The sequence below is a fragment of the Sprattus sprattus genome, assembly GCF_963457725.1.
Source record: "Sprattus sprattus genome assembly, chromosome: 3".
In the NCBI taxonomy this organism is placed as follows: domain Eukaryota; kingdom Metazoa; phylum Chordata; class Actinopteri; order Clupeiformes; family Clupeidae; genus Sprattus; species Sprattus sprattus.
This window is the reverse complement of record NC_137922.1, coordinates 18,026,950-18,047,276: the sequence shown is the minus strand read 5'-3', so window position 1 is coordinate 18,047,276 and position 20,327 is coordinate 18,026,950. Positions and strand designations below refer to the sequence as shown.

The following is a 20,327-nucleotide window of genomic DNA, read 5'->3' as shown; positions in this document are numbered from 1 at the left end:
TGAAAGGGAAAAAACGAATTCAATCCCATTACATTTAAATACTGTCATTAAAGAATACTGATGATATTAATACTGCCAGCCTATACTGGTGGTAGCACTACCACTATATTATTAATATAGCCCTACTAATGGAGGAATGTTTATGTCAATACATTACATGGTCTTATATCGTTTAGACTTGAATTACATTATATTTGATTGAAGTTTATTTATCAAATCCTTTTTTTGCTTTTCATTCGTCAGTAGCCTTTGTTACAAAGACTTCTAAATGCTTGTCCTATGTTCTCGGGGAACTTTTTATCTCTTGCACACAGAGCGGTGAAGGGCGGAGCATGTTACATGTTCGTCCCAACGTCAGGGAGATAAAGTTACACTGGACGGAAGGAGCAGGTTAAGCAGCGGAGGAGGAACTATGCCGAAAAGTCAACTTAGAGTAAGAGTCAAATAGGTAAATTATGTCACTTTATCCAGGTTAAATTGGCGTTTTTTCGTCGTTATATTCTATGATCTATGTTGTCATGTCAGTTTCATCACATGAACATTCTTTGTCAGACTTTGAGAGTTCAATCAAGGACGCGGGTACGTTGCTAGCTAAATTAGCTGAACGTTGATCATGCTGAAGTATCAGTCAATGCCGCTACAGTTACTCTTGCAACTGTAAACACGTTTAACATGCTCTTAACGCTGAAATGAACATAGGCCTATAACTTCTTGTTGACGCCTTTTCACTGTCTGTGCAGATCGCTTTGCGGATTTTTCGGCTACGAAATCATTGCCATCATAAAAACCTACAGATGTATGAATATATGTAAGACATTCAATCAGAAGACCATTTAGTAAGATTCATACAACGATTAATTTATTATTTACGTAAGCTAAGGACACCCTTTCATATTTGTGCAGATCTGCTTTATGTAGATTACATGAATTGGGCCACTTACGCTACAGGACGGAGCTATTAAAAAGGGAAACACCACGGCACACTTTCACAGGCTTGGCCTCAGTAATGAGTCAGGGGGATATGAAGCAGCCTCTCCTGAGGTCTCCACGGCGCCTGCAGGGTTCCCTAGCTGACCCTGGCACTGATGCTCCTCTAGTGGGTATCCTCGGCACGGGAGATTTCTCTCGTTCTTTGGCGCAGCGGTTGCTGGCATCCGGCTACCGGGTGGTGGTCGGCAGCCGCTGTCCCAAACGCTCCAATGGGCTCTTCCCTGAAGAGGCTGATGTGACGACCCAACAGGAGGCCGCTTCACAGGCCGACCTGGTGTTCGTGGGGATGTTTGTGGAGCACTATTCGACGCTAAGTGGACTTAAAGAGATTCTAGCTGGGAAAATACTGGTGGACGTCAGCAACGGCATGCGCATCAACCACGACGAGCCTTCCAACGCGGAGCAGCTCGCGGCGCTCTTCCCCGACAGCGTGGTGGTGAAGGGCTTCAACGTCATCTCCGCCTGGACGTTGCAGACCGGGCCAAGAGACGGCAGTAGACAGGTGTGTGTCATTAGATAACTGTGTGTGTTGGTGTTAACTTTTGAGAGGGTACAGTGCACCCAAACCATGGTTTCTTCAAGATTGCATAAACACACACAAACGATAGATAAGTAAGGCCTCAGGAACTCACAACATCTGTCAACCAGTGGATGTGGTTAACACCTGTTGTGATACATGAATAGCCATTACATTGACCCCAACTGCATGTAAAGACTGGATAAATGACCACACGATTGGTTAGATTAATACTGGGAACAAGAAAGTATAGAGTATTTTACAACTCATAATCTATTATTTGTGCTTGAATATTGAGGAAGAATTGTTGTGTAGAGGCATTACCCCTTGCATTCTTATTCCGAACACTTCTAAAAATGTTCTCATGTCATGTCCTGCTATTATGTCTTTTTGCCATGTTGCGTTTATATTTGTATTAAGTCATTACATTTCCTCCATTGTGCAGGTGCAACTGTGTGGTGACAATGCAGTGGCTAAGAACTCTGTGGCCCAGCTGTGCCGGGATATGGGCTTCATTCCTGTGGACCTGGGGCGACTCAGTTCAGCGCGAGACATTGAAAATGCCCCTCTGCGCCTCTTCCCCACGTGGACGACGCCCAACCTCTGTGCCCTCTCCCTCTTTCTCTTCTTCTACCTCTTCAACTTCCTGCACGACGTCCTCCACCCCTACATCACATCTGGCAGGAACGTCTTTTGGAAGCTGCCCATCGACACTGTCAACGTCACACTTCCGGCCGTCGCCATGGTGATGCTGGCGCTGGTATACCTTCCTGGTCTGCTGGCAGCGTTCCTACAGCTGTGGCGCGGCACCAAGTATCGGCGCTTCCCCGAGTGGCTGGACCGCTGGCTGCAGGCCCGCAAGCAGATGGGCTTGCTGGCTTTCCTGTGTGCCGCACTGCACGCCGTCTACAGCCTGTGTCTGCCCATGCGGAGGTCGGCTCGCTACAAGATGCTCAACGACGCCTTCAGGCAGGTAAGGAGTGTCCTTAAGCAGTGAATGTTTCAGAGGTGTTCTTATATAATAATAATAATAATAATAATAGTAATAATGAGTGTGTTACAAATGTATTTAGTTACTGAAACTGTGGGTGTTGAATTGATCTACCAACAAAGAAATTCACACGTACGCACAAGAACAATCTATCCAGTAGTGTGTCAGACCCAAAGCAATCATATTGAACACAACTTTTTTCTAAACAGCACGGGAGGGGTGCCATCATCCAATATCACTGTTCATGTTAAAAAAATTAAAAAAATGCCTACCCGGTCAACTGGAATAATGTATGAAAATAACTAGGCTCAGATGGCAGATCTACACAGCCTATTTGTTTTCTATCCCCTATCCGTCATTTGACCTTTGGATTCTTCTAGAATATTCATTTCTGAAGGCCGTGACGCCGCTCTACAGACATTCAGCTCGTCTCTCGACTTGATGGCGTCAGGCTTTTTCTCGCTGCTCAGCTCCTGTTCTTGCCACATCCTGTTTCCCTCGTGCCTTTTTTTGTCATACATCTGTGCCCCCCCACCCTCTGGCACTGAAAAGCCTGGGGACTGGCACTGGTGTTCAGCTGCTGTCTGTATCTCATGCCCCCTCCAACCCCCCCCCAGCCCCACAGCACCCAATCCATCTCCACACACCACCCCTACCCCACCCCACACCCTCACTCCCACCACCTATTCCTGTGGATGTGTTGAACCCATACTGTGGTGCCAGTGGCTCCCTGCTGCATCCTAACTGATACACAACACGTCGTGAGGTTGCACTAATCAACACCTCAAGGGAGGCTGTTGCGTTACACGTTGTGAGTGATCAACTACACACCGTTGTGATCCTTGCTGAAAAGAGTCGCTTGATTAGAGTTTACACAGATGTTGTGTCAGCAATTAGGTTTGAATGTTCGGGGTTTTAAATGCTATTGGTAGTCGACTTGTGAACTTGTGACAAATGACTATCACACACACAGCACAAAACTTGGAATTACTTCTCTGTTCTGTGTATTATCAGTCTCGCCATAGACAGACCTCTCCCCTGATATGTTCTCTACCTCTTACTCCTCCATTACTGTCTCTCTCTCACACACACACACACACACACACACACACACACACACACACACACACACGTTCTCTCACTCACTCTCACTCTGGATGTGAGAGAGAAGGCAAAGTAAACATAGGATCCTCACTTACGATCTTACCCCCTCCTTGTCTCCTTGGGAACTTGGTAGAGGTGCTGCATGGCAATGACATCCTTGCTAGTTAGGAGCGCACACCGTACGCTTGCAGCCCCTGTCCGCTCAAACACACACACACACACACACACACACACACACACATATCTCGAGTCTGTGCCTTACTCACCCCTTCTGGGTCTCAGTAATACTGCCTTTGCATCCCCAGAGGCCTATAGGTGGACCTACACGCATGCACTCTAATGCCACTGCATAAGTAGCAGGCTTGTACAGGTTGTGCATATTAGTAGGCTTCTGCATCAGTGGAGAGTGTGTGCCTGGATGCAACCGCACCAGTCCGTTTACATTCCTTTAACATTTGAATTAGGGTTCATGAAGCTTACATGAACATTCTTTGTGAAATGTCTCATTCTGTGTGCTCCATTTGACCCCTACCATATTTAATGGTAACATTTAGAGGATACTGTGCATATTTGCGGTGACCTTAATACTGGGGAGCTGACCCTAAGAATAACCGCTTGTTTTGCTTTCTTTTCTTTCCTTTGGCGTTGGTTTCTTCTCCTCAGCCTTTTCTACTCTCCAATTAAATAAGCAAAACCAGAGTGGCTCTTCTCAGTTCCTAAAACAACGTAACACCAACAAACCAAAAAGACTTGACTGCAAGCCTGCGTTTTCAATTACTTACGCTACTGATGTAATATGGCAGCTTTTTGGTCAGCCAGCCATTCTCAGAATGTTGTTCCTGTAGCTCAACTGGTAGAGCCAGTGAAGTAGGCAGAGGTTGAGGACCCACTGGGCATGTGCCAGCCAAGTCATAGATTTAAATACATTTTAATTAAATATGGCATGTAGGCTTGTATTGAACTGTGCTGAACTCAACTTGTGTGTGTGTGGGTTTGTCTGGTTATAAGTGTATTTTTTAAATGTATGTTTCTTTCATCATGCTAATGTTTGTGTGTGTGTGTGTGTGTGTGTGTGTGTGTGTGTGTGTGTGTGTGTGTGTGTGTGTGTGTGTGTGTGTGTGTGTGTGTGTTGATCTGCAGGTAAAGGAGGGTAAGGCTGTGTCGTGGGTGGAGGAGGAGGTATGGAGGATGGAGCTGTACATCTCTGCAGGCATTCTGGCCCTGGGGCTGCTCTCGCTGCTTGCAGTGGCATCTCTGCCCTCTGTGGGCAACTCCCTCAACTGGAGAGAGTTCACCTTTATACAGGTGAGCCTGCAAATAGACTGTGTGTGTGTGTGTGTGTGTGTGTGTGTGTGTGTGTGTGTGTGTGTGTGTGTGTGTGTGTGTGTGTGTGTGTGTAAAATGCAGTCATACAAAGTGTACGGTGTTCATACTGTTTTGTGTGTGTGGGTGAGTTAGTGTGTGTGTGTAAAATGCAGTCATACAAAGTCTGTATGCAGTTCATGGTGTATGTGTGTGTGCTTTTCTCTTTCTCTTCACATTCATATACATTATGTCTGCAAGATATCAGTGCCATATTTTTATACTGTATTTGAAACATGTCCACTTGAATGCTAGTCAGGCCAACCTAGCTCAGTGACTTTCTTTGTTCTTAACCAAGGGAGGCAGACAGATGGGGTGTATGCTAGGGTGGAGTGTAAAGATAACACAGCTCCCATGAGTTTCCTGCGTTCTGGTGAAGTTTTAGTATTTTATCTATTTAGCCTTGGCAGTATCAGTCACAGGCCTGGGTGAGAACGTCCCCTCTGAGGTCAAGATCATCTCAGTGTCTGTCTCTCTATCTCCCACTTTGTCTTGCTCTGTCTCTCACTCACACTGCCCCTCTCTCTTCCACCTCTCTCTTTTCCTTTCTCACTCTCTATCTCTATCTCTTACTTCTGCTGTCTTTCTCTCTCTCTCTCTCAGCTCCCACACAAACCACCACCCTGTGCGTATCATCATTTGTCGCGTTTCGCATTCTCTTCCGCCTCCTCTCCTCTTTCCCTCTCTTGTGTCCCTGGAAATGCACAGAGGTGGAACCCTCCATAATGGTTTCATTTAGCGGGGATTTGTCGTTCTCTGCCTCAGCCGTGGCCGCCGTCGTGCCATCTGAACTCTCTCTCTCTCTCTCCTTCATGTTTATGTTAAGCTGATCCAGACGGCATGAGATTAGTCACATGCTGCCGGATCCTGGGATAAAACTCTGGGCGTCTCTCTTTCTCTCTCCCTGCTCCCTTTCTGTCTCTCTCTCTCTCCATTCTTCTCTCTGTTTCACTTGTTCCCTCTCTCTGTCTCGATCTCTCTGCTTCTCAGACTGACTCTCTGCCCCCCCCCCCCCCCCCTCACTGTCCTCCGGCCGCTTTGGATCCGTCAGGTCCTCATTAGAAGCTCTTGAAGACCATACTCTTTAAAGAGCACCTCCCTTCCTAACGTGCACTTCTACTAGTACTTAACTTGCACTTACAGCAGTTACATTCCTGCACTTTTTTTCTATTTCTTATGTTAAATAGTATTTATTGTTACACTAGGTCTCTATTGCACGTAGCTTGACTGTTCTCTACCCTCTGACTAGTGGATGTAAAATTGTGGAGAAATCCCTGTTGTTAGCATGGAAATGGTTTCCAAACATATCACAAAACAGTGGCAACATTGTAATGTAACACACTATATTGTCATTCATTACAAAAACTAGGGCGACTGAATCAGACATGATTACCCTGATATCACCATTTCCACGATGTTTGTAGAATTTATGTTTTGTTTTGCAGGCCAGGTTCTCGTCAGAAGGATAGCCCATGCATAAGTAGCTTAGCGCCCTTAATTTGTCACATAATAAAAAAGGTCCCCAGATCTCTCACCAGACATTCTAAAGATTGTTGTGTGTGAAGAGACTTGTGCCCTGCCTCTCCCACACGCTAAACCTCAAGGCGAAAGCCTTCTCCACCTTCTACTCCTTTTCAACTGCCACTAAACAACCCTGTGATTCTACGCCTCGAGCACAGAGAATTACCAGAAACAGTAATAGAAGGAACAAGCAGGTGAATCACTTTCACAAACCTCCGCCTATTCCCACGCCCGCTCCATCCCCCCTCGTTAAGGTTAATGAATTTCGATTAGCTCGGGGGGTGGCAGAAATAATGACCGGCTCCTGCAAGGTTTGAATGAGCTTGGTGTCGGCACAAGCGAGGGCTTGAGGGGTCTCATTAGAGAAGAGAGTTTGCCCAGCTAGGTCACTCCAGCCTCCGAGGGCCACAACCATGCAGTCACACGCAGGCGACGTACAGCACACGGCCAGGAAACACTCTCATTGAAGTGGGTGTGTGTGTGTCTGTTGGGGTGCTTATGGTTGTGTGTATGTGTATAAGGAGTTTAAGGGCCCTAGCCATGTGGCTACGCACAGGTGATTAAAGGTCACATACTGCACATGGGTAGGAAAACGCCCTCGTTGCAGTGTGTGTGGTTGGGTTTGTGTTTGTATCGGGGGGGTGGGGGTGTTGGGGAGAATGTGAATATGTATTTGTGTGTTCAAGAAAATATTAAAGTCTCCACTTTCAAGATCATGCATAGTGTGGGGAAAATACCATCTTTGAACAGAACGTGTGCGTGTGCATGTGCGTGTGCGTGTGTGTGTGTGTAAACAGCAGTCTGTCATTTTGAATCTTGAGTCTCTACTGTATCTCATGCCCTCTGGTTGTGCATTCAGCCTACTGTTCTCTTCAGGAATGTTCTGGATTATGTGTCTGTGCTCTACTGAGTTCAAGAAGTCATGAAACCGTACTTGACTTCACATAAGTGTCCGTGCAGCACCAGATCATGCATAAAACATCTCCCCCTCTCCCTTCCTTCTCTCTCTCTCTCTCTCTCTCTCTCTCTCTCTCTCTCTCTCTCCCCCTCTCCCTTCCTTCTCTCTCTCTCTCTCTCTCTTTCTCCCCCTCTCTCCATTCCTTCTCCCACCCTCTCCATTGCCTTCTTCCCTCGTTTCTCTCCCCTTCTCATTTTCTTCCCCTCCTTTCCCCCTCCCTCTTTTACCTCTACTCTCCCTTCTAGTCCTCTACCTCTTCGTCTGTTCTCTTATTCTCTCTTTCCTGCCCCACCCTTTCCTCTCCTATTATGATTCTCTCTCTCTCTCTCCTTCACTTTGCTTCTCTTTTTAAATCCCCTTTGTCTCCAGCACTATTATTCCCCTATCCTTCCCTCTCTCTCCTCTCCTCTCCTCATCTCCTCTCCTCTCCTCATCTCTCTCCTCTCCTCCCCTCTCCTCATCTCTTTCCGCCCCTCTCCTCATCTCTCTCCTCTCCTCCCCTCTTCTAATCTCTTTCCTCCCCTCTCCTCATCTCTCTACTCCCCTCTCCTCTCATCCCCTCTCCTCCCCTCTCCTAATTCCTCTCCTCTCCTCTCCTCTCTGCATCTCTCTCCTCTCCTCCCCTCTCCTCATCTATCTCCTTTCCTCTCCACCCCTCTCCTCATCTCTCTCCCCTCTTTCCCTCTCCTCATCTCTTTCCTCCCCTCTCCTTACCTCATCTCTGCCCTCTCCTCTTCCTCCTCTCCTCATCTATCTCCTCTCCTCCCCTCTCCTTTCCTCATCTCTCTCCTCCCCTCCCCTCTCCTCTCCTCATCTTTCTCCCTTCCACTCCACACTAATCGACCTCCTCCCTCCTCTTCTCTCCTCCAGTCCCGGTTGGGCTACACCGCCCTGTTGATGTCCACCCTTCACACTCTGCTGTTTGGCTGGGACAGGGCCTTCCAGCCGTCCCAGTACCACTTCTACCTGCCCCCCACCTTCATGCTGGCCCTGACCCTGCCGTGTGCGGTGCTGCTGTGCCGACTGGTGCTGGCTCTCCCCTGCGTGGCGCAGCGGTTGGCCCGTATCCGGCGTGGATGGGAGAGACAACGCTGCATACGCTTCCAGCTGCCTGAGGAGGAGAGGAACGGAGTGGAGGACATCAGTAATGTGTGAGTTTGTGTGTGTGTGTGTGTGTGTGTGTGTGTGTGTGTGTGTGTGTGTGTGTGGGAGACACAGCCATGCACATCAGGGGGCTATCCCAGAAAGCGGGTTTGTTACTGTTGAGATGAGGGGAGACTCTGAGTTGTCCATTCCAGAAAAAGAGAAAACTCAAACTTTGTCTGTTACCACGGTAAAAACTAAAATCCGCAACACCGCTGCCAACCTGTGTAAAGCTGTTCCCCCATGTCATTAGAAAATCAATAAAAGTATTACTGTTTGTTCCGTAAAAATCATCTTTGTGCAGTTTTGAGTAATCACACATCACATTTTCTGGCCACTGTCCACAGTAACTGCCTCTGTGAACCTAACCTGCTCGCTGGCAGGTTTTCTTCAACAAACGATGAGCTTCTCCCCATGTCCTCCATCCTGCTGAGCAGCTATTCGACATGTGTCCTCGTTGACCCCTCACTGTTCAAGCCACAATAATTTGCATTACCTTATACTGTATGTCAGGAGAGGATTTTGAGACCCCGAATTAATGTGCCGTCATTCCATGATGACTACCTAATAAAACGTTAGCATTTTTTAAATAAACGTACAATTTTCTTCAGTAATACTGCACCACTTTTTCACCTGTAGCCTAATATTAAACGAAAGTGTGGTTAAATTAATAAACTACATTCAAACTCATTGACACAGCAAATTAATATAAGTGTAGCAGTTATCATCAATGTTTAATTACTTAAAACCACACAAACGATATTTTTTTTTGTGACATAAACGAACAGGAATAATTGTATTCATTTTCTAATGACATGGGGGAACAGTTTCACAAAGGTCTGCAGCAGCAGTGTTACGGTTTTGTTTTTTATCGGTCGGAAATGTGCTCATACTCACCATGGCATGTATCAGAGTGGTGAAGTAGGACAACCTTGTCATGTTTTCTTGCTGGTTGCCATGGTGATCTGAAGTATTGGAGCTCCATTAATGATTGATTTTTTATATTCATCAGGCATGTGATTAACTCCGTGTGAACATACTCCGAGTTGATTGAACTAATTCGGATCAGCTGTTCTGGAACAGAAAACTCAGTTTCCCATCTCAAGTGTTCATCCACTCCAAGTTCAAGGTTAGGCTCAGAGTTTGATAAACCTGCTGGAATATCCCCTCCCCCCCCCCCCCCCTCCAAAGGACTCTTACACAAGCAGAACCACATGCACACACATGCTTTATAATGTAGTATCTTTTTAATCAGAGGCACTGGTATTTTCATATCCTTCGCAGTGCACAGGTCCTGCAGGCTTTTTGGTCAGTGACTTCCTGTTTCGTCCTAGCCTCAGACGTCCACAAATAGCCCTCTTGTGGTGTCTGCCGCACTGTTATTTTAGCTGCTGTAGGAAGGTTTTCCTGGAAGCAAAAAATGTGTTGTGTGACAATGAATTGCTTGTCAGTAAGGATTACTTTTAAAACTATTAGGATATTTCAGTGTGAGCACTGCAGTTGGGAGTCACACACTGCTCAGATGGAAGTGCAGGAGTAAATGACGTGCCACAAGTTTGTTGCCCTGCCACAGATGTGTTGTCAGAGACACGGGCTCAGAGAGGCAAGGCAATTAGTAGCTTTGTGAGGTGGATATTTCTCTGCACACAAAGATTATTCAAGGAAGCAATTAGAAAATGAGACGCCTGCAATAACTGGTATTAGGGGATAGTGCCTATATGAGCAAACAGTAGGGATAAGGTGCTTTTTCATATTGTTGTTTATTATTACTGATGCCAAATGCTGACAGTGTCGCCCTTGCACCAAGTTGTAGGCCTACCCTTCCACGCCTCTTTGTCCAATCACTGCTTGTGGCCTCTGCTCAGCGTCAGAGACGGACACGCGACTGTCCTAGAGACACGCCGGTAGCCAGACTAGGCCGCGGTCTGTCGTGCAGTCCCAGGGGGTTAGTCGAGGACTAAAGCGTGACGTGAGAGAGCGTTAGCCACCCTCGCAGAGTAGGCCTATTTAAATCGGGGGGCCGTCGTCTCTGCCTTCGTGTACCCGACGCAGTCACCCGACGCTGCCACATCTGTCGGTTCCCATCGCTCCAAGTGAGGTTAACGCGCCGACTTGACTTTGCTGGGGGAGGGAAAACATTATGTTACAGGGGGGAGTTCTGATAGCAATATGCTTATACGCAAGATGCCTGATCCGTTGCAATTTCAATTATTTTTTCCCACATTTTCACCTTATGTCTACATGTTGTGTGCAGGTGTATTGTGCTTGCCATTGTTCACATGCATGTCATAGCCACACAGGGATATGCAAAATTGCCATTGCAATCCAAGTGCCGTCATGATGCCATCCTAGGTCTACTTGTTAGAGTTACAGTCAATTTTGAATTATGGGCTTCTGTTTTAGGTGATTAGTTTACTGTTAAACAGGTAGCATAGGTGTAGCACAATGCCAAACCTTTTTTTATATATATATATATCTGCACTATATTTTGCAATCAAATAAAGCCATTGTAAACATTTTCATCTAGGGCCTACCTGCTGTTATGTTTCTTAAATGTTGTTGGAACAGACTTTTATCGTGTAAAGGTTCTTGTGAGTTTGAAACAAAAATCCCATCAACAAATGATCAAAAAATTGAATGAATGAATATGTAGAAATATTTGATATGGAACTGTTACGGATGTTTCTGCTTTTAATGTCTGTTCATGTGTTTGTACAAATTTTAAATAAAAATATATATGCTTTTGAGTCTTTATACTTTTCCTTTCAAATAACCTATCCATCTTAACTGTTGTCTTGCGTAGGCCTATTACTTAAATGCTTGATTCATAACAAAGTATGACTTATATACTCAACATAATAGTCTACGAAAAAAAACAAAAAAAATGTAACCTCGACAAGTATGCGACTCGAATCTTAGCCCTCCACTTGATTTGTACCAGGAGGGGCTTATTCGAAAAGAGGGCGTGTCAATCCATTTCTAAAGGTTGGCATCTGCTGTCCTCGTGTGGTTGATCTGCGGTACTTCATACATCGCTTAAGTACTTCCTTCTCTCCGCCCATTTACAAACACTTCCTCATTCCTTTTGCATGTGGCTGTAGGAAGGATCCTCTATTTTCTGTGCGGTAACATGTCTCAAGTAAGTCTGACGTCTGAAGTTATTTGTTTGGTGGTCAGTTTCATTTAGGTTAGTTTGGCAACCCAGTGGACCATCATTACATTGTAGAACTAAATTGAACACGATATTTTGAAGCGGAAAGACAGTCTTCCGACAAAGTAAACGTAACTATTTTGAGATTGAGACGGATAGGCCTGAGTGAGATATCTGCTAGCTAAATCTACAGAGTAATCTCTATTTTCTCAAAGACCACTCATTTTTTCTCAATTGTATTGCAGCCAACGGAAAGGAGCAATGACTTGTTAAGTGTATAAAGTAACCTTTCTTAAACTTTATATAAACCGACAATTCCTGCTTGGTTGCACACAGACAATGAGATTGTGAGTGCTATTGTATTTCTCATCGTATGATCTCTAAAAAGGAGGCGTTCGACCGGGCCGCGGAGCAGGCGAAGATTCTGAAAACGCAACCAGGAAAGGACGAAGTTTTGCAGATCTATTCTTTGTACAAGCAAGCCACAGTGGGGGATGTCAACATAAGTAGGTCTGCGCGACTCCTCTAATGAGGAAAACAATCTTGCATGTGGTCATCCTAACGGTTGTTCGAATAATGTGTCAGCGTCAGGCGTGGTATACGCGTTGCGATTTTAAGTATGAACTGAAATATGAAACTTTTAAATTAATTCAGAGTGAACAAACTCACTGCCATTATTAGAATAATGCAAGTCTGACGCAAGTCTTCTACACTGTAGTAACCCTCTTTCGCAATGCAACAACTGGGGCATAGGTTAGGCTATTCTATACCAACGGGAGTAGGGACGGCATTGAATTTCATTGGAGGTCACTGAAACTGCTGAAAGAGATAGGCCGCTTTATTACAGAGTAAAACAATTGAAAACTTGTCGAATCAATGCTAAATCCGCTAAGTATAAAATACCAAGCATAATCCCAATGGAAAACAAGAAACCATTACAGTGTTCATTTAACACAGTTTCCATTATAACGACTAAGACCAGTAGAGATTGTATGGTTTCTGTTGTTTTTCGCTGTGACATTGAGGTTTTAACCTTATATATTAGACTTGATATGAGACTTGGTGAAGTTTTGCACAGATGTGACGTCATTAGGCTATTCTTAGTGGTAGAAGAAATGTTAGAAATGCCACATATGTGATAACCTGTTTGTTCGCTGTTTCAGGCCGTCCGGGAATGTTGGACTTTGCAGGGAAAACTAAATGGGACGCCTGGGAAACGAAGAAAGGTTCATACTTGTCTTATTATTGCAGTTATAGCGAAATACAGTATTCTACTGCATGGGGTTACATGTGTATAGTTCCTCGCCTACCCTTAGGCCTGAGGTTGACATTAACATTGTGCTAATGTCAGTGTTTCCTTGTATTGACTATGTTTCTTCTGTGACTTACAGGGATGAGCAAAGAAGATGCTATGAAAGCCTATATCGACTTTGTGGAGGAGATGAAGGGGAAATATGGCTTGGCGGACTGAAGTCTTCTCTTTGTATTTGACCATGGTGCTTCTGGGGGCGTAGATCCAAGGGCTAAATTCTATTTGTGAAGTCTTGCATCTTACAAAGAAACGAGACTCCTCAGGCGGCCATGTAGGTTTCTAATAATCCAGACTATAATAGTCTGCAATCTACCGTCAAAAGTATACATTTATTTAAATCACGAAATAATCACAATGACCCTGTCTTGAAAATTGGATGCATTATGCTGGTTTGAAGACTGATATGCATTTTGTGTGTCTGTCTGTTTTTTAATATTAGCTTGCTTTGATATTGTGAATGAACTAAACTCAGTTTATCCAGAGGGCTCTAACAGCAGTCCAAAAGAGAAGCTGTACTGTTTCACCGTGGCACCAGTTCATTGTTCGGTCAGAGACTGATCACAAAGCTGCTGTGTTTGACTGAATGCAATTTTTTCAGTAAAGTGACTAAATTGATGAATGAAATTGGCAAAAAGGAAAAACAAACAGGCAAATTGTAGAGAGATTTCTCTTTTGTATTGCAAACTTCAATGAGATGCCACTAAGTAGGAGCTCTACTCTGACAGTTTCATACATTCCAACATGTCAACAACCAGTGCCTGAAAGTTTCACCTACAGAATACAATAATCAAGAGTGCTAGCAGTAGGCCTATATAATCACATTTTTTGTGTGTGTGTGTGGCTTTGTTAGGAATGCTGTACTTAGAACGTGTGCCATTGAACAATCTGTATTGGCCAGAAACATTTGATTTTATAACATTTTTCAATTGTTGAAATACAATTATCATTGTGCTGTTTCTGGATGATGTTTGACTTTGTGAAAGGAGGTGCCAAGTTTTCACTCGCAAACAATTTAGCTTCACATGATACTTGTAGTCCCCAAAAGTCAGAATTCTGATTTTTTTTCATTAAAGACAGTTTGAACTGGGAGAGTTCAGTCATTTTGCAGTTTTGGTCTCTTGGAAGGCCCGAAAGTCCATGCTGACATGATTCCCTTACATTTATATTCTCACCCCAATATTTCCAGAACCCTCCAACAACTCTGTTCATGTCCATTCCGTACAAAACTTGCTTGGAGGAATTTGAATTTCATATTAGTTTGCTCTTACTGTAGATTGTTCTTTGCTCCCACCAAACCTTGACAATAAAAGGCTAGTGGTGAATGCTCAAACCAGCAACCGTTATACCTGTGTTTAATGCACGAAGTGATGAAACTACTGTGAACATTTTGATAGGTATCAGCCATGCCATCATACATCTATATTGAACAATAGTATTCTTGGTCAATACGGTTTTATTCCTGTAGGTAGCACTAGTGTTAAGATCTCAGTGGTACAAGTAAAGTCATTTTGTAGGCCTCCTTATAGGAAACGGCTGTTCTAGTTCCTCCACAGTAGAACAGTCAGTGTCAGTCTTGCTCTTCCATGTCCTGGGGGAAGGAAACATCCTGGGTTGGCGTGGTGGGTTCACACCAGGCTGAACTGACGGCTGGCAGGGCTCCTGGGCATCAGGGACACTTGTGTTAGTGGGCAGCCGCTCTGGCTCATGGAGCCATGGTGCAAGTTGGGGGTGCCGTTCAACCCCTGCTTCATCCTCCACCGGCGCCACTTCCTCTGGATCTCATACTGAACCTGCAGAGTGGTGGGGAATGAACATGAGTATGCACTACTGTCTTTTCAAGTGCTCTATCTGACCATTATGAGTATGCAATGCACCAAACTTTGACATTTTTTATCAATCTTACCACACAACCCAATCGGTTTATGTCCGATACCTAACTTTAATGCTTTTCAGCAGTTACATAGGCTGTATGTGAACAACAAAGTCATGCATTACGGCCGTTTACGCTGTGCTCAGAAGAATTGTATGTGTCAGTGTAATTATTGTGTGAAATTAAGAATCATTGTCATGTAGCAAGCTGTCGTTACAAAAATGGAATACACTGAAGGAACTCATAAGTTATAAATGGCTTTGAACACACTTTGGACACCTTGAGGTAAAACATACCTCTCCATTCAGGAAGCAGTAGAGAACTGCCACTACAAAGCCCTTGAACAGAGAGATGGAGAGATTAAGGTATGTATGCATTTACAGTATTAAGGCAGAAGGAAGGAACCATTAGAGCTCAGTACCTGTGTTGAAGCGATTGCCAGCTCTGTAAAGTTCCATATCATGTAAATTAAGCCGTCTAGTTTATGCGGTAGGAATGCAAAGAGAATGTAGTACAGTCCAAACAGTGCCACCAGGAGAAAAGTGGATTTGGCTAGTCTCCTAGAAAACAAGCAAGTACAACTGAAGATATATGTAGCTGAACATTGCATATATTCATACATAATGGTCTTAAAAACAACAAATGTATACGTGTGAATATCAGGACAAAATAGACAGAAAAGCTAGCACTGCACAATGCAATACATTATGCACCAAGTGTTGTACTTTGTACATAAATGATACCATCTTATTTATGCAAAACCATATCATGGCGGATAACTATTGAGTATTGCAAATATTATTGTATTAAGCTATTGAGGGCTTTTATCATTAGCCCTGCTCAACCTAGCAGGCTCAATTGGCTAATTAGAGTGGAATGACATATTGTTATGATTTGGTGAACAGACGACTTGAACTTACTTAAACTGATTGAATTCATTTCCGTGAACATCAGACATCCTCAATTTGCCGACCAGTATTCTGATGATATTCAGGAAAAAGAACAGGTTTACCTGCAGATTTAACAGGTCATAATCATTTATGGGGTCAGTTTCATCGACAAAAATACTGCCTGAAAAGTGGTTACAAGTCCGATACTAATGCAAATGGGGCAGTGTATGGCAGTAATGTGTAGCATTTACTTACAACAAGAAACAGGAGCACCGGGACTCTAAGAATCCACCATATCCAGTCACTGCCTCTGGTCTCCCAGCACCTTTCATATGGAAGACAGAGTTTTGTAACCTCCTCTTTACATTATGTGTATGCAGTTGATGCAGCTGATGTTCACTATTTAGACTTACCCTTCGTCCTCATAAAAATACTTCGCCAAGCCCCAGGTTCCCACAGTAACCATTGGCATACCTATAGAACAACATTCAGTGTCAAGCTAGGTGTCCCAGCTTTGAAAGTAATGATAATATTTCCAATCAAGAAGTTACAGACATCAACTTGAATATAGAGGGTTGTAATGACATCAGGTTTCTTGAGAAGCAAAAAAAGAAAGAGCATTGATGGATAGCACATGAAGTTGCCATGGCAGATGTACCCCATCCAAGGACCACATAACACCAGAAGTATTTCCTCTCTGAGAAGGAGACGGTGACCAGGGTGTGAAGGTAGTGGCCCTCCACCAGAAGCCAGCTGTAGTTAGCCATGATGCAGTAGTTTGAAACTAGCAGCACTAGCTTGCAGGCTAACTGTGAAGAGAGACGTACAGAAAGAATACACATGTGACCACCAGTCTCTACTCAGAGGTGTTGAGCAGTCATTTGTGTTGCCTTTGTAGTGATTAATCAATGTAGCTATTGACATTGTTTGGTACAAAATCCGTGCTGTTCATCACACTGATAGCCAACAGTAGAAATATTACATGAAGCAAGTAAATTGAACACCTATCAATTGGTGATGCAAGGTAGACAAAGTATGTGGAGATGGATGAAAAACTGTTCTGTGTAACAGCAGAGCAATAGTTTGACATCTGTCAGGAATGACAGAATTAAATAAGACTAGAATTTTTTAAGGAAAAAATCCATTAGGTTTTGGCAGGCAAGTTTGCTTACTGTAGGCTTGCCAATGTCTGTTTTAAATACACAATGTGTCTGTACATTTTGGTCAATTCTGTGTAGAGACAACATACTGAATAGGAGTCACAGTGGTAGATGGCTTCACTGGAAAAGAGCACATAGTCTTTAATGAAAATGAAGGCTGCTCGGAAGATGAAGGAGAGGAAGAGTTGGATGTGGATGTAGTTCCTGGTGCAGTGCAGTTTCCTGAGAGAGAGAGGAGAAAGAATGAGAGGAGGTGGATGAGTGTGTGTGTTTGTGTGTGTGTGAGAGAGAGAGTTTAATTTGGTAGCAGTATAGTCATAAGCAATATATAAAAAAAACTTACGGGAACAGACAGAGGATGGCAATGGCAATGACTAAAGAGATGAGAGAGACAGCATAGCCAACGGTGTACATGGCCTTCACATAGGGCAAATAGGAATGGAACTGTGGAGTCTAGGGAAAAGTAGATTAATATCAGACCAATTTAATAGCAGCTCCAGCTATGTGATGCAGTTTTGTCTGTATGTAAAGTTACTGTCTCTGTCTCTACATATGTAAGAAAGACAGAGAGTCTGAGAGCCAAAGGATAGTACAAGGGATATGAGTATAAGGCAGACGTTGTACAAGTACTGTTGATTGTTATAGCACTTCAAAACAGTGAATAAACAGTAGGTATAAAAATATGTTGTAATGTTTGTAATATTCTCTTAAATTAAAGTTAATTAACTTATTTTAATGCTTCTCTAGGTTAGCTAATCTTTCAGTTGGACTGCTGCCAGAATGAGCTCATAAATCAAGGTAAGAGTTCAGATTGAGTGGCAGATACCTAGATCGCTACAGTCAGTATATGGCATAAGAAAAAAGCCCATTGGTGACTATTTCTTATTAGAATTGTTTATCCTTTATGAATAGATTGTGACTTGTCACTTCCTAGTCTTTCCTTTCTACTGGATATGACACAGTATGGTCTAACTAAATTGGCCCAGTTTTAGAGAAAAGGTCACACGCGCACACACACACACACACACACACACACACACACACACACACACACACACACACACACACACACACACACACACACACACACACACACACACACACACACACACACACACACACACACACAAGCAAACAAACAAAGCACCCAATAAACATTTACCTCACTAAGGAAGGTAAAGGACTCATTGATGGCAAGTTCACAAGCCGATCCATGTGGAGAGAAGGCGTCTGACCAACCCTGCTCAGTGCAGTTCCTGTAGATTCTCCCTGGGGCAGAAAAACAAGTCAGCACCGCACCAGTGCAGGTCCATTCCAGTCTGTGTGCTCTCTCACTACGTCATTTAGATTCTTTAGAACATATGTTAGCGAGAACTGATACATTAATGATTGCAGTTATTGTAAAGAGATCATGATCAATTACTGGGTTAATAAAAAATATACACAGCTTCTTACAGTTGGAGACCATGGTCAATCCCAATGAGACATGGACCCCAGGATCCCATGATACCAGGGTGTATGACCAATGATAATATACCCAAATAAGGATGATTATGCATCTAAATTAAATTCCTCTAGTTTGCCCCTAATCGACTGAGATGCTATCCAAGCCATCAGTCTCTATAAGAGTGTTTTGATAGCGGTACTCAAATGGCATAACATGAACAAATCAAAAATGCTTTGCATGACTTCTTCACTGAATAGTTATTTTCTGAGATGATGACAATATCACTCTCTGATGTCGAGATGACTAAGATTCCATGCTAGCATACATCCCATGTATAAATAGACATAAATACTGTGTGCTGCACATGTCAAACAAATCTTGGTGAAGTGGTGGAACTCTGACAGTGTCATTTGTTACTGGGAAGAATCTCTTACCCAGTGTTTTGAGGAATTCTGGGCAAGGCTGTGATACGGTCTGACCAATCTGAGATGGTGGCCAACAGTTCAGGTCATCCCACAAACCTGGGCAGTCTACAGTAGACACCAGAATGGGAAATGCATTGAATTACTTAATAATGAATGAATTAATTAATTAATACTTAATGTATTGAATAATACTTAATTCATTACTTTATTTACTTGACCTTTAATGCTTTACGTTATCCTAATCTCTTGAACGAAGCAATGCATTCACATCAGCTAATAACAGACCAAATTGCTCGTCACCAAAGAATGGCAATACGGCAGCATGAGAAAAAGTTGTTCTTGTAAAAGACATGGTTGGCTACCTGGATGAATTCCTGAAAGGTTGAATGCGTGCAACTCATTGTTGCAGGCTTCCTCTTCTTTAGCGTGAAGGTTCTGAGGCTCACATTCAAACGCATGGCTCTTGATACAAAGACAAAACATATAGTCACGTTTCACATTTGTTTAAACACAACTCAATTTAATCTGTTGGGTAAAAATGGAAAGGAAATTAGATAGGCCATTGCTTACCTTTGTGATTAGGGCAAACACAATTCCAACAAATACGACTCTCATTTTTGAAACCAGACTAGCCTATACGTCGGACAGAAAGCATTCGTGCTCTATATACCACTCACTAGGCTACTATAGTGGCGTTTTAACAGTCTATCCATGGTGAATTTCAAAACCTCTTAAATGTAATTATATTCGTCCTATGTCGTAGCAGTACATAATCCATTGGATGAAAAAAAGGAATAAAGCATGCTTTAATTAAAAAAAATGATTCAAAAATGAATATTTCAGTTATTTGATCCAGGGACCACGTTTGTTTGCTTCAAATACCTTCAAAATGCAATGCCATTATTCCACGATGCATAAAAATAGTCCTGACATGGGGTGTACAGATATGCGTGGTAGAATGTGTAACAATTTCTTCTAACATTTTGTCTGTGTTTTTTTTCTTCTGATTTATGCTGCGCTCGAGAAGACCTGTCATTTTTATAATCGCCCCTCCTACATGTTGGTGGGACTGCCCTTTTGGGCCACCTCCGAGCAACACTATCGCCATGGTGACGAGAGTGTTTGCAGGAGAAGTGCTGTGAAGAGGTGGGTTTACAAATGTGTCGCTTGTTGTAGTGGAACACACATTGTTGAAGCAAAACATCTGTTACAAGACCGAATCAGGTGTGACATATATTCTTATTTTCTCATAAGCTGGCTAAGTTTGGTTAAAAGTGACTTCCTTATTAGGCTTAAATGAGCTGTAAGTTGCTAAAAGCTTAATGCGAGCCACCTATCTATCACTATAGAGCTAACGTTAGTATCGATAGATAGCTAGCTAGCATTGACGTTAAATGGAGAGACGATGGTTAAATTCATAGTAAATTGAAGTTGTTGCCACAAAAGGGACACTTGTTAGGTAGTAACATTAACTTTAGCCATCTTC

The 20,327-nt window shown here is 43.4% G+C and overlaps 3 protein-coding genes across 3 annotated transcripts; 2 read left to right on the top strand and 1 right to left on the bottom strand.

Annotated features, from left to right (window-relative positions):
- Positions 1-422: 422 nt before the first annotated feature.
- Positions 423-8,598, top strand: steap3 (STEAP family member 3, metalloreductase; the record flags this gene model as incomplete). The annotated part of the gene is made up of 4 exons (XM_080836026.1): positions 423-1,492; positions 1,953-2,480; positions 4,743-4,907; positions 8,314-8,598. Exons 1-4 carry the CDS (start codon positions 1,007-1,009, stop codon positions 8,596-8,598), a joined length of 1,464 nt encoding a protein of 487 aa, XP_080692152.1. The 5' UTR covers positions 423-1,006.
- Positions 8,599-11,661: 3,063 nt separating this feature from the next.
- Positions 11,662-14,138, top strand: dbi (diazepam binding inhibitor (GABA receptor modulator, acyl-CoA binding protein)). Its single transcript, XM_080834213.1, has 4 exons — positions 11,662-11,725; positions 12,126-12,243; positions 12,901-12,963; positions 13,129-14,138. The coding sequence occupies exons 1-4, from the start codon at positions 11,717-11,719 to the stop codon at positions 13,206-13,208; spliced, it is 270 nt and encodes an 89-aa protein (XP_080690339.1). The 5' UTR covers positions 11,662-11,716; the 3' UTR covers positions 13,209-14,138.
- A 536-nt stretch (positions 14,139-14,674) lies between these two features.
- On the bottom strand, positions 14,675-19,456 carry sctr (secretin receptor; the record flags this gene model as incomplete). Its single annotated transcript, XM_080835947.1, has 13 exons — positions 14,675-14,839; positions 15,216-15,257; positions 15,341-15,479; positions 15,840-15,931; positions 16,065-16,134; positions 16,223-16,283; positions 16,468-16,618; positions 17,059-17,191; positions 17,313-17,422; positions 18,132-18,238; positions 18,851-18,946; positions 19,204-19,303; positions 19,412-19,456. 13 exons carry the CDS (start codon positions 19,454-19,456, stop codon positions 14,675-14,677), a joined length of 1,311 nt encoding a protein of 436 aa, XP_080692073.1.
- Positions 19,457-20,327: the final 871 nt, after the last annotated feature.